The sequence below is a fragment of the Grus americana genome, unplaced genomic scaffold, assembly GCF_028858705.1.
Source record: "Grus americana isolate bGruAme1 unplaced genomic scaffold, bGruAme1.mat scaffold_119, whole genome shotgun sequence".
Classification (NCBI taxonomy): Eukaryota; Metazoa; Chordata; class Aves; order Gruiformes; family Gruidae; genus Grus; species Grus americana.
Window position 1 is genome coordinate 9617 of NW_026561440.1, and position 14573 is coordinate 24189.

At 54.6% G+C, this 14573-nt stretch overlaps 1 protein-coding gene across 1 annotated transcript; it reads right to left on the minus strand.

Annotated features, from left to right (window-relative positions):
- Positions 1–6622: 6622 nt before the first annotated feature.
- Positions 6623–7973, minus strand: LOC129200433 (microtubule-associated proteins 1A/1B light chain 3A-like; the record flags this gene model as incomplete). Its single annotated transcript, XM_054811794.1, has 2 exons — positions 6623–7327; positions 7858–7973. Coding segments are annotated over 2 exons (279 nt in total), but the record flags the coding sequence as incomplete, so codon positions are not given.
- Positions 7974–14573: the final 6600 nt, after the last annotated feature.

Genomic DNA, 14573 nt, shown 5'->3' on the forward strand with positions numbered 1-14573 from the left:
CTGCCAAATACAAGCGCTGCTGATGTCTCGCGACCGAGTCGCACGACTGCCAGGAAGAGCGTCCCAAACGCCGTCTCCAGAGATCAGCAGCGCCATGCAGAACAGCCTGCATATGCCACAACCACGGGCCCTGAGGTTCTTGGAGTGGCGGAGAAGAAGTTAGAGAGGGAAACGAAGCCAAAGCCAACAGCCTTAGCCCCGACTTTGGCTATAAGGACCACTGCAAGTCGGATCATTGACTCCGTACTAGAGCGGATCTGTCAACCGGGGCCTGCGCTGACCCCTGAGCTGAACTGGGGAAGGCGCGTTGCAAAACCGCCCACGCCACGTGACGGAAAGGGGAGCTGTCCCGCTGAGGACGCCCTCCCCTCCACGGGCCCACGGCTTTCCAGACAGCCCGTCCCTCCGGCGGGTCCCAAGCCCCCTGCCCAGACAGGAGCACAGCGCAGATCAGCGCACGTAGATGTTGAGAGCGATGGGCCGAAAATCCAATTCAGTGCAAGTCCCCGACTTGAGGCTGCTTTTCCCGGGACAGGGGAGAGGTCTGAAAAGGAAAAGGGGGTAAACCCGAGCCAGAGCCGAGCGCCTTTGGTGTGGCAGTTCCTTGCGTTTCTTCCCGCTTGGCAAGGATGCCCGCTTTGCTTCACAGTTGCGGTGGCAAGGGGCCTGTGGAGCAAGAGGAGTCAGCACAGGGTCGCAGCTCCTGAGGAGCTTTTGGAAGGAGCTGTGGAGCACTGTCTCACTGCTGGCGTCCGAAAGGCGGACGCACTGCTGAGTGCGCTGGGAAAGAGGAGAGAGGTGAGCGGCGGGCCGATGGAGAGGGCTCAGCCGGGGAGCCTGGGACATGGCGGGGGGCCTGCTCTGGGGCCTGGGCACGTGCCCTTCCTTGCAACTGCCGTGCAGGAGCTTCTTGAGCTAGCGCCTGAGTGTCTCTTGTCTTCCTAGGTCGGGCACAGAAGACAGCACTGGGAGAAGGAGCTACTGGGCTGATGGAGCCTGAGCTGCTGGACCTCCCCCTCGGGGTCAAGATCCCTGTGGTGCCCGGCTCCAAGCCTGTCTTCAGCAGGGCAAAGCTGGGGGAAAAGGTAAAGGAAGTAGAGAGGGCTAGACAAGCTCTCTTCTTGGACGGGGTCCCCGTCATGCAGAGAAGTTCTTGCGGCCACCCGCTCTGCAGCGGGAGCTGCAGCCCTTCCATCGCACAGGGCTGGGGAGTCGAGGGAAGCTCCTGGCTCCGTGGTGCCCAGAGAAAGGAGGACTTGCCCATAGCGGTGGACATTCGAGCTAGGCCATACTGTGGCTCCTCAAGGCACCTCTGCTTTTACACTTCCCCTCCATCCTCCACGGGCATTTGGGGCAACCGAGGCATTCCCCTTTGCTTTTTCTTGCTTCCAAAGGCCCTGCATTTCTCTTTGGGTGCATCCTAGGACCCTCTTTGTGCCTTGCTGTGTGGCTCAGAGCCCCTCATCTGCCTTTCAGTGCCCAGCCCCAGCCTTCTCCATGCCTTTGGGTACCTGCGTCTGCCCTCCATGTGCCTTTCCGTGCCACCCAGAGCCCTCCCTCTGCCTTTCTTTATGCCCTGGGAAACGCCTTTTATCCTCTTTATCCCTCAAGACCGGCTGGAGAGGTCGGAGCTGCGTAAGAGGAGGAGAAAGGGTGAGAAAGCCAGCGGAGTAGCATGGAGCACAGCAGCAGCCAGGACCGTGGCACTAAGCTGGTCTGCCACAGCACAATGCTGGGTGAAAATGATAAAAAAGGAGGAGAATGGGGTAGAAAGTCAGTCAAAACTGGGACGCAGGAAGTTCCATCTGAATATGAGGAAAACCTTCTTCCCTTAGAGGGTGACCGAGCACTGGAACAGGTTTCCCAAAGAGGTTGTGGAGTCTCCTCCTCTGGAGAGATTCAAAACCCGCCTGCACGCAAACCTGTGCAACACGCTTTAAGTGATCCTTTAAGTGACCCTTCCAACCCCTACCAGTCTGTGAATCTGTGAATCTGTGAATAAGAGTGTTACAAAAATTGATTTGCTCCCATTTTCTTCCGTATCGTGCATGGGTACCAGAAAGAAGGGAGTGGAAGTACAGCCTAGCTAAAACCACTTCTACTGACAGCAATCAATGTGTCTCTCATCTGGGAGCCCGAAAAGGACCTCGTAGTGCACTCTGGATTCCTTACATACAATTTTAAGTCTACTCACATGTTTGTTTTTAAAATTTACATAACCTGTTGGCTTTGGCCACGATCTCTCTTGTTATCATTTACTTCTGAGCATTTGTTTACGTGAGCCCGCCACGCAAGCGCCCCCAATGCGTATTTAGTAGCTGAGTTTGGACAATTTTGTCGCAACTTTGCCACTTTCAGCCCGTTTGGTCTGGGTCCTTCTAACAGCAGCCCCCTTGTACAGGTGAGGTTGCTGTTAGTCAAGTTCTCTGGCACTTGTCTTCAAAGCCACCTTTACATTGGAGCTTCTTCTTATGTAGCATTCCCACACATCAAACATCCTTTTGTGACTCGTCAACCCAGTTGCTTGGGTCAAGCCAGTGCCACCCCTGACTGAGAGACTTGATTTTCTAGGTCAGATGCTCCTCCATGTGTGCAATGGCAAAGTTCTCTGACCAAAGCTACCAATCGGCATCGTCCTGGGGAGAAAAGGTTTTCTTTCCAATGTCCAGATTCCATTTCCTCCTCAGGCGTTTCCCTTTTTGCATTACTTTTGTGGGTAAGGGATTTCACAGGTCACGCTGTTCTCAGGGCATATTTGTTTCTGCATTCGCTGCCTGGGGGTGCCCCAGGACAAGGTCCTGCTTTCTCCCTCATCACAGCTGCTGCTGCAGCAGCCCTGACGCATGAACTCCTGCCTTCAATGAGGAGGGGGCCTAGTCGTGCCGAGTAACACACTACAGCTCGCCGGCATTGGGCTGCTTTCTGCGTCAACGTGCCACCGGCTGTTCCTTCCTGTTCACGTAAATACAATATCCAAGGCTTGTTAGGAGGCGCTTTTTGAGGGATTTGCTTAGGTAAAGGGGGAGAGGCAGCAGGTGAGTGCAGCAGGAGCCGGCAGCCAGGCTCCTACCTGCCTTCCCCAGGAACCAGCTAGGGGAATAGGTAGCGGAAAGGAAAAAGGGGTGGAAAGCCAGTAAAACTGGAGAAAGCGGGGGGAAGCGAGAGCAGAAGCGAGCAGCGCAGCCGCAGCCGCAGCCGGTGGCCCAGCTCCCACCCTGTGGAGAAAGCCGGGGGCGCGAACGGCAGCTCTGAGGGGGGGCTGGGGGGCCGGGAGCCGCCCCGGGCCGGTAACGGCCGCTTCCAGCCGGGTCCAAGCGGCTCAGCAAGGGGCGCTCCAAGCCCCCCGCGCCAGAGCTGTTGACCAATGGGAGGAGCTCATGGCGCCGGAGCTGCGACCAATCAGAGGAGCGCACGGCGCCGCTCCTCCGGCCGGTGTGGAGCCGCTGGGCGGGGCGGGAGGGGCCGTGTGGGTGCGGGGGGCACAAGGAGGCGACACGGGCAGGGAGACGGCGCCGGAGGAGGCCCGAGGAAGGGGACACTGTTGGGGACGCGGCCTCGGCCGGAGGCGCCTCACGGCGGCAGCGGTACTTGTGAGGGACTGCGGCCGGTGGAGGAGCCCTGTCGGGGCAGAAGGACCAGGTGAGAGGGAAGGGGCAGCAGAAGGGCAGAGGGAAAGGCGACGAGACGGGGGGAGAAACCATCCCGCACTGATGCAGAACGTCCTGCGCTCCCCATCGCCTCACAGGAGGCGCGGGGAGGGAGGGAATGAGGGAGGGAGGGAGGGAGGGAGGGAGGGGGCAGAGAGGTGTCTGGGCTGAAGGGGAGCCTGAGGAAAGGGCAGGAGAGAGGTTTCCCTCGGCCTGTGTTTGTCTTCTGTGTTTCTCAAGACGTGACTCAGGAGTTGGACGGTGAGGCTGATGGGCCGAAAATGCAATTCAGTGCAAGTCCCCGAGATGAGGCTGCTTTTTCTGTGACAGGGGAGAGGTCTGAAAAAGGAAAAGGGGGTAAACCTGAGCCAGAGCTGAGCATCCTGGGTGTGGCAGTTCCTTGCATTTCTTCCTGGTTGGCAAGGACGCCCGCTTTGCTTCACAGTTGCGGTGGCAAGGGGCCTGTGGAGCAAGAGGAGTCAGCACAGGGTCGCAGCTCCTGAGGAGCTTTTGGAAGGAGCTGTGGAGCACTGTCTCACTGCTGGCGTCCGAAAGGCGGACGCACTGCTGAGTGCGCTGGGAAAGAGGAGAGAGGTGAGCGGCGGGCCGATGGAGAGGGCTCAGCCGGGGAGCCTGGGACATGGCGGGGGGGCCTGCTCTGGGGCCTGGGCACGTGCCCTTCCTTGCAACTGCCGTGCAGGAGCTTCTTGAGCTAGCGCCTGAGTGTCTCTTGTCTTCCTAGGTCGGGCACAGAAGACAGCACTGGGAGAAGGAGCTACTGGGCTGATGGAGCCTGAGCTGCTGGACCTCCCCCTCGGGGTCAAGATCCCTGTGGTGCCCGGCTCCAAGCCTGTCTTCAGCAGGGCAAAGCTGGGGGAAAAGGTAAAGGAAGTAGAGAGGGCTAGACAAGCTCTCTTCTTGGACGGGGTCCCCGTCACACAGAGAAGTTCTTGTGGCCACCTGCTCTGCAGCGGGAGCTGCAGCCCTTCCATCGCACAGGGCTGGGGAGTCGAGGGAAGCTCCTGGCTCCGTGGTGCCCAGAGAAAGGAGGACTTGCCCATAGCGGTGCTCCAGGCTGCCCAGAGCTGGCTGGAGAAGAGTGTTGGTGTCAGGTCTTCCAACCACCTTTGCCTTTCCACAAGGACCGCTTGGCACCTCTGGGGAGCGCAATCCCTTTTTGCAAGCAGAGTGAATTGCCAGAGGGCGAGACGTGGCTGTAGGCGACATTTCAGCTTAGCTCCTTACAGGTGCAGGACCGGGCGCAACCCTCGCACCCCTGCCGTAAACAGCTCCTTGTGTTCCCACAGCAGCAGTCGATAGGCACCAGAGAGAGGATGTGGGCACAGGGTTGGTTTCTTCTCCGCTGGAGAGTCTCTGAAGTAGAGAGGTCTTTCCTCTGGCTGGGACGTAGGCCAGCAATTAGCCTGTAGCGGGGAGGTTTGAAAAGGCCATCCTGCGTGCGTGAGGAGCTCGCAAGCGCATTGGTCCCTGCTGCTCTCTCCTGCCCCGTTCATACTCTGGACCATCTCTCTTACAGCTTCACCGGCCCTCAGGCTATTTTGACCTGGGCGATCCCTACTGTCACCTAACGAGCACAGAGTACAGCAGCCTCCATGACCCACATACCCCAAACGCAATGACACCATCAAGAGGCTGAAGAGAGGAGGTTACCTGGCCTGGAGTTGACCTAGCACAGGATGCTGAGGTGGGTCATGTGCAAGCAGGCTCCGTCCTGAGGGAAGCCCTTCTCTTCTGCCCTGGTCGCGTGGCCGAAGCAGAGCGCTGGCCTGGGCCCGCGTGAAGCCTCAGCACGTGGGGGCGTGAGCGCTTGTCCAGGCAACAGCGAGCTGCAACCTGGTGTCACCGTTCAGGAAAGGCTTCGGCCACACGTGGCCAAACCAAAGGATGCCCCCAAACTGCCGGGAGCAATTGACACTTCTTGCCCGGGACAGCAGCCGCTGCAGTGTCAAAAGCCATCTTGCCCACCTCCACCCAAGAGCAGAAGGAGCTCCCTGAAGTCGGGGCGCTGCAGCAGAGTGAAAGCAGCTTTGGATGAGGCCCAAACCTGCTCCCAACCTGAGCTGGGACAGGAAGGTGCCAAGCTGCCCAGGAGGGTCAGCAGTGACGCTGCCTCCAACGGGATGCCATACGTCACGGCAGGCAGCGCGTTCACAGCTGCGTCTGAACAACAAAGTGCCACAGATGCCCAGCAGCTTGAAGAGGTGGTTGAGACTGTGGTGCAGCAAGTGCTGGAGGTGGTGAAGGGTCCTTGAGTCGATCTACATCATAGGGAGAGTGTCCCTTGAGATCAGTGGAAGGTTGTGTGCCAGCACCGGAAGAGCAGAGCCTTCCGAGTCTTCTCCTCCAGATGCTGGCAGTAAATTGCAGTGGTGGGCAAAGAGCCTGCAGTGGCCGTGCTGGAGGGCGTGGGGAAGCGTCTGTTATCTAGCACGTGCTCTGCAGTGAGAGCATCAGCCCTTCTTTCGGACAGGGCTGAGGAGTCGAGGGAAGCTCCTGGCTCCATGATACCACGAGAAAGGAGAACCTAATGGCCATCAGCCCCTGCCTTTGGTTGGAAAAGCGTTTTGACTGAGTGCTCAGGGAGATTTCCTGCACTACTCAACGTAACTACTCATACCGAACACACTGTCACAGGTCGGGCAAGGATAACCATGTTTCCCACATCACTATCCAGTGCTCCGTCCTCTAAACTGAGCTCAACTGTCAGCAGAGGAGCAGCACTATATATGGCAAACCTGTATAAATTAAAAATAAATTCCACTGACATCTACTATGCTTTAAAGTGCAATGAAGCCTTATTTTTTTACCTACAGAATACAGGAAATATTACCCCCTCTCCCCATTCCAATCTATCCCTGAAAAAACCAACAACGACCGCAAACAAAAAACCCAATAAAATAAATCTAAAGGATATACATTATCCACAGTCCTATAGAGACGCCTACATCTACTCAGCAGCACCAAGAATCTGATAGGAGTGTAATTAAAATCAATTAAAACTCAGGAGCAATGGTAACGTGTAACATCTGTTTGCTGCTTTTGCAGACCTCCTGCCCTTTATATTAGTGTCTTGGAGGGGAGGCAGCTCTCCCTGTGCGGAAAGGGAAGGCGACAGTGTCCTGTCCTCTCTCCATCACCAGCCGAACTGTTGCGTCAGTAGGCTACAAACACGCGCACACACAGAGCACAGCGAGAGCAGCTGAAGGTTACACGAAGGGGATGGGATAGGAAGCCGAGGCCCCGTGTGTGCATGGGTAGGTATGGATGCACGTGGGTGCGTGTGTGGGGGGAGTGGGCCTAATTACACAGAGGTGAAGGGTTGTGCGAGTCCAACACCCGCCACAAGCCTCTTTGGTGACAGGGTGATAGGGAGGGAGGAGGGGAAAGGGAGTCAGCACAGTCCCCCTCTTGTGAGCCTCTGGTTGTGTTGTCTTCTGAGGCCGGGGGCCTGTGCGCCACAGTTCATCTGTCTCCGCGTGCCACCTCTCAGCAGGCCTCAGTAGCCAAAGGTCTCCTGGGAAGCATAGACCATGTAGAGGAAGCCATCCTCGTCCTTCTCCTGCTCGTAGATCTCCGAGATGGGGGTAGACACACTCACCATGCTGTGCTGGTTCACCAGCAGGAAGAAAGCCTGGGTGGGATTCAGCTGCAAGCGACGCCTGTGGGGAAAGGGCAGGAGGGCCTGGGTGAACCCACCAGCGGTGGGCAGTGAGACAGCAAGTTCTACCTCCCCCCAGCCATCTTGTTCACATGAGGCCAGGCCTGCACAGCTAGGACCTCCTCCCACACGCTCAGGACATGGTGTCCATGAGCCCAGCTGTGCTGCTTGGGGCTCCAAAGCCTCCTGAGTCAGGAATCTGCAAAGCCCCTTTCTCCAAGCGCTGCTGGGAAGGGCAAAGCAGAGGGGCCTCTTCCATCTGAGCTGATGGATAAAAGAAGGGGATTGGAGTCCCCTTCGTTACCTCATGGAGTGTCCCTATGAGGGAGAGGTCACAGTCCCTCAGCAGATGTTAAGAACCTGTTCCCCCTTGCCCCACCATCACACAAGGATGCTGTGGTCATCCTGTCCCCTAGCCACCCTCAGCAGCTGCCTCTGCCTTCTGCCTCATCCTCACCCCACCACTCTCTGTTCAGGGCCTGTGGGTGAGGACAAGGTTCACAGCATGCCAGTTGGGGCCATCCCACTCACCGGATTATTTTGACCAATTCACTCATGTTGACATGGTCTGGGACAAGGAACTTGGTCTTGTCCAGCACTGGCAGCTGTTTCTCCCCTTTATAGCGTTCGATGATGACCTGGGGAGAAAGTCAATGGTAGGGTTAGCCGCAGCTCACGGTGTCCAAGCACTGGCTTTGAGGTCAAACACGAATCAAACTAGCACAAGTGGAAAAGTTGAGGTAAGGCCCCACTTTGCTTCACCCTCACAGGAAAACAAACAAAAGGACATGAGCAGTGACCACCAGGTTGGCTGCAGACAGCTCTTCAGCAGAGAGTCATCTGTCCGCCTGAGCCAGGCAGTGGAGAGCATCCAAGGTAAGTGAACTAAAGCATCAATTGCTCTGGCTGGCTGAGAAACAGTAGGCATTACTGGATCACTACCTCCCCCGACACTCGGGAGATCCGGAAGGGGAGTGAAGTGTATTTTAACATCACTTTCAGACCAAAACCACAGGTTTTGCTGGCTTGAGCTAAGGACTGAGCTCACGGTGCACAGCAAAAGACATTTTCCTTTCCTTTTGTGCCACAACCCTGGGCTGCTGCCATTCAGCATCCCCCTGCTTGCTCAGGAAGAGCTGTGGATATTCCCAGACAAGCAGTTTTTAGGAAGCACTGCGCAGCCACCCAAGGCATTCCTTCAGAAAGGGAGAGTTTGGATTTCACCGGTCCCACTCCTCATGTTAGCACTCGGACACGCTGACTCCAAAACGGATCAGAAAGCCATGGCCACTTCTCCCGTGTGCCACCACGACTGTGTGGTGAGCTCCCAGGGCACTTCAGCACAGTGCCACCATGGGGACAGCCCAACCTGTCCTCAGGGGTCCTGCTTGGGAAAGCTCTCCCCACACCCACATTCTGAAATGGCTAAACAATGATTTCTGTTCAGTTTTCCTGTTATTACAATGGATTAATTTCTTCTGTTAAGGAGTGTCTGCTGACATCTACAATTGCTATTCTAAACCAGCTTGGACACGTACTATTTATATTCTAAGAAACAAGGTGGTAGGCAGTTAAAATAGGCAATGCTATTACTTATAAAGCTCTATACATTCCCATTACGGTGATACTCTGGCTCTCACATCTCTCCAGTACTGCCTTGTTTTCTCCACAAAAAGACACTTGTGTACTAATCTGTTACTCGTCCTCTCCAAGTGAGACTGAACATTATTTTTCACTGTAAGACAAGGAGTTCCCACCAATGATTTTCCCAAGTCTTTTCCAAAAACATACAGGAGACTGCAAATGCCTTTGGACAGTGGAGGGATGGAGGAGCAGCATGAGAGATCAGGATCCCCAGAAGATGGCTCTGTGGAGCCAAGGGGATTAGGTGAACCTCTGGGAACGTTGATTTGCATTTCCCTTAATCATTTGTTGACACACTAGCCTCTATCAGCAGCAGCGAAGTTACTCCTGCTGCCTGTCTACACCAAAACCACAAATCAGACACTCTGGTTGGGATGCTGCGGTATCACCAGTGAGCTGGGAATGTTTGAGGAGTTCCCCAGACTGCAGGACTCATCTCAAGGCCCACCAGGATGGGCCAAGCTATGTTGCAGGCAGTTCCCAGATGAGGGGGGGAGTGCGAGGCACCTTGGTAAGAGCTCTGCACCTACATGCCCTCCAAAGAGCCCATCCTGCACAAAGCTCACACAAGCGGAACCCAGGAGCCCAAGGGCTGGACAAGCAGCACACGAAGGCCCCAATGAGTCCAACAACGTATTCTCACATTGGCCACGTCTCCTCTTCGTACTAAGCAAGAGTGCCAGAGAAAAAGACCAGGGAAGGCCAGGTATTGCTCCTTTGGCCCCTTTTGCAAGATGGAGACCTCATGAAAGAACAAATTTCTGCAACGGACTAAATCCTGCACCAGGATGCCCCTTACCAACCCGCTCACATCCCTTCCTCCCTCTGGCAGGAGGGCAGAGGAAGGACAAAGGCAAGCAGAATCATCCCACGGAACCTGAGTCTTTCTTGGACAGATGAGTATTTTGGCTATAGGGAGATGAACAGTCTCAAGGGGCTGGACACTCACAGCAGCCACATACAGGCATGCTGCTCCAGCCACTGGGAAACACACAGAGAACAGTGGGACGTCGAGTTTTTAACAGTAGTTTGCACAAAGGGGCAGCTACACAGCAACTGTTTGTGCACAGCAACTGCTTGTGCATATACATTTACATGCAGAGAGGCCCCTGTACACCTGGGCTATGCCTCATTTCTCACCTCTAGCAGGAACAGAGGTAGACGTCTCTAATTACCAGCCAGTTCCACCCCACAAAGAAAAGCCTTTCAATTAGAATCATAGAACCATAGAACGGTTTCGGTGGGAAGGGACCTCAAAGCCCATCTAGTTCCGCCCCCCTGCCGTGGGCAGGGACACCCTCCACTAGCCCAGGTTGCCCAAAGCCCCATCCAACCTGGCCTCGAACACTGCCAGGGAGCCGGGGGCAGCCACAGCTTCTCTGGGCAACCTGTGCCAGGGCCTCACCACCCTCACAGGGAAGGATTTCTTCCTAACATCTCATTCCCCACCAGCCCCTCCTTGTTGGTGTGAACAAGGTCCAGCATGGCACCTCTCCTCCTTGGCTCCTCTATCGCTTGGAGAAGGAAGTCATCATCAACACATTCCAGGAACCTCCTGGATTGCTTGTGCCCTGCTGTGTTGCCCCTCCAACAGGTATCGGGGTGGCTGAAGTCCCCCATAAGGACCAGGGCTTGGGAACATGAGGCTGCTCCTATCTGTCTAGAGAGGGCCTCATCTGCTCGGTCTTCCCGGTCAAGTGGGAGTGGTGGGAGCAAGCCCCTCTCTAATGGGAACTGTGTGCCTGTGCATGCTGTGCCACAGGCTTGGTTGGCCTTTGACGGTCTCCCATGCAGCATCCCCTGGGGAAGGGAGGCCTTCAGTCCCACAAGGAGACAAGCCAAAGAGTTGACGGTGAAGGGGAAATTCAAACTGTAACTGCTCAGCAGCGGTCATCTGTGGCACGAGGGGAAGGCAGCCCCACTGCCAGCAGGGCTTAAACTTGAACAGGCTTACGGAAATAAAGGTCAGGCTGGCGGCAGGGGGGCGCACACCCTCTGACGTGGTTTAGCCCCAGCCGGCAGCTGAGTACCACGCGGCCGCTCGCTTGCCCCTCTGCCGGTGGGATGGGGAGGAGAATGGGAAAAACAAAGGCAACGCCTTGTGGGTTGGGATAAGGACAGTTACTGGGATGGCAAGGGAGAGGGAAACACCAATAACGGTATTGATAACAGATATTCACAATGGGTGACAACAGAAAGCAATTTACCGATCCGATGACCGACCCACCAGACGCTCAGACCACCGTACCGGAGTCACGCCGAACCCGCCCCTCCCCAACCAGCCCCCTTTTACAGTGAGCATGATGGCACATGGTATGGAATAGCTCCCTGCCCAGCTTGGCTTACCTGTCCTGGCTCCTTGTGAAAATTAACTCTATCCTAGCCAGAACCAGGACATTATCCACCCCTTATTCTCTACCATCTACGTCATGCCCAGATTATTCACAGTTATCATTCCCTTAGTCTATGAGCCATCGCTCTACAATGTCCGTCGAGTTCATTTAGTCCATGGCTTTGGGCTCCATCTGTCATTACAGTCTCTCAGGGCAGGAGCAATGGTGCGTGCCGCTGGATTGTTACACGCTGCATCCGGCGTTTCACGGCTGGTGGATCTGGCGTGGTCCATGCTCACAGTCTGTGCGTCGAAGATGTGACTTTCGATGAAGTTCCTGGGCACCAGTTGCTGAAGTCCGTTCTAGTTCCATCATCGCGGCACTTTGCTCGGTTTCAAAGTCCATCCTTCATTAGTTTTGGGTGATTCTCCTGGTGATACCATTGACACAGCATATAGCAATTAACATCATGCAATTTAATTTATTGGCTATTCCCACCCAAAATCAAATCCCCTTGAGGTAAACATCAGACCTCCCCATCCTTTCTCATCACCCACCAAGTGCACCCTGGTCCCTGAGCAAAAGCAATCCCGCAGATGGGCTTGCCTTTGCCTGAAGCAGGGATAACCCAAACCGTCTTCCCCAACATATTTCTCATGTGCACTACGGGAACTTTACCCCCTTCTAGTGGGCGTGGAAGTTTTGATTGGGCAGGGCCAGCTCAATTGGCAGATCCCCTCGTGTTAACTAACCAGGTGGCCTTTCCTAAATGTGTGTCCCAGTGTTTGAGGGTCCCACTGCCCATTGCTCTCAGGGTAGTCTTTAGCAGTCCATTGTACCTTTTGATTTTCCCAGCGGCTGGTGCATGATAGGGGATGTGATACACCCACTCCATGACATGCTCTTTGGCCCAGGTGTCTTTGAGGTTGTTCTGGAAATGAGTCCCGTTGTCTGACTCAATTCTCTCTGGGGTGCCATGTTGCCAGATCCAGGCGGCGGCACCCGGCTGGCCTCCGCCAGTGCTGACACCAAACCAGACCCAAACAGGGTTGGATACACAAACACAATGCACGCACAGATGATCAAAAGGCTTTCGTTACCTCGATGTCCCAGCGGGGTTTCCCCAGTAGTTTCCCACGCGAGGTAAGCAGCAAGCGGGGAGATCCCTGGCACTGCGGAGTGACGGCCCGTGGCGAGGAACGGCGGGCGTGAGTTTATGAGGTTTCTATGTGAGAATGCGCCTGAGCAATAAATCTGTGTGATGTGTTGGCTAACGGACAGCCTTGCAAGCGGACACGCAAAGAGGTCATGGTCAGCTACAGAGAAGGTGCATGACAGAGGAATCTAGCCAGGGACAACACAAGTAACAACGCGCTACAATGTGGAATAGAAATCCCTGCTGCCTTAACAAAGCGTAAAGGGATTTATTAGAAGGAGTCTGGGAAAGAGCTGTACTGACCTCCATCGCCTATCTCCTCGCCGTTCTTCCGCACGTAACCGTACACATGTCGCCACAAGACTTGCTTTTCAAGACCCAGAATAGCGTTCCGGGCAGTGGCATGGGGCACAGGATATGTTTCCAGCCATCCAGTGGTTGCTTCCACCATTGTAAGAACATAACGCTTGCCTTGGCGGGTTTGTGGGAGCGTGATGTAGTCGATTTGCCAGGCTTCCCCATGTTTATATTTCAACCATCGTCCTCCATACCGCAGAGGCTTTACCCGCTTGGCTTGCTTGATTGCAGCGCATGTTTCACATTGATGGATGACCCATGAGATGGCGTCCATGCTCAAGTCCACCCCTCGATCACGGGCCCATCTATACGTCGCACCTCTTCCTTGGTGGCCTGAGGTGTCCTGGGCCCACTGAGCTATAAATAAGTCACCCTTACATTGCCAGTCCAAATCCACCTGAGCCACTTCAACCTTGGCAGCCTGATCCGTTACCACTCAAACGGCAATAAAACCTTTCCAAACAGCAATGCAGTTTAGAAAGCCAACGTTGGTTTATTCAGCGCTGGGGTGCATGGGGGATCTCTCCTCCTACCATGCCCACCTAGCCTACAAACATACACATATTCATATTCTCAAAACACACATAGTTACAATTGCATCACGTAGTTACACAGTTACTTCATTCTGATGGGTGTAAAACTTTCTCGCTTTGCTTTTAAAGCTACAGACTTAAAGAAATCCAGAGAGCATGCCCAGTGAGGGGTGGTCGTACCTTGGAGGTGGGTAGCTTTTAGAATGGAGGTGTGTTTTGGTATTGTAATTAGATTATAATGAACAAAGTTCACTCACAGGACATGCTTTTGACAGAAAATGAAATATTACTTGGCTCACGTACCAACTCCACAATTTATCAGCTCCGTGGCACCACCAAGCTCTCAGGTTCTCATTTGTAAAACGGTTTTATTAGTTACCTGTTAGGTTGGGGCTGTACAGGGACCATAGCAGCAAGACTGGTTACTAGCACCACAGTCATTCGACCATTGCCTTACTATTGCTAATAATCTCATCACCTTGTTTACAGAGACCATACACAACCTATCCCATCACCATAGTTTAAAAAAAAGTTAAACGCATCGGTTACAGGATTGGACCCCTATTCATGAGGAAGCCCTAAAAAAAAGGCCCCATCCCTGGAAGTGTTTTAAGATTCTAGGACCAGGTTGGATCAGGCTTTGGGCAACGTGGTCTAGTGGAGGGTGTCCCTGCCCGCAGCAGGGGGGTTGGAACTAGATGATCTTTAAGGTCCCTTCCAACCCAAACCCTTCTATGAGTCTATGATTCTAAATTACTAGTGTTTGAAGCAGGACCATATCAAGCTTTGGGTCCAATACACCCGACGGATCCGCTCCAAATTGAATGGGGTTTTGCAATTCATGGGGCGTCTATACACATATGGCAGCGAAGACCGGAGGGTCCGCCCTGCCCCGCCCCATTGGGTTTTACTCACGCAGCTTTAAAGATGCAGAAAAGCGATACTCGGTCTGGGAAAAGGGTCTTTTTGTGGTCAGTCAAGCCCTGCTGGAGGCTGAAAGAATTATACGGCAACAATCCATAATCCTGCGAGGGCCCTCTAAGGTCCTGAAGCCCGTACCGGCAGGCACCCCACCCCCTGTGGGAGGTGCACCACGGGAAACGGCCAGGAGGTGGTATGCCCAGCTAGAGCATTACGGTCACACTTATCAAGCGGAGGAGGGAGCACCCAAGATGCTCCAAATACAGGAAAAATCATCCACTCCCTCAGATGAGGAAACCCCTT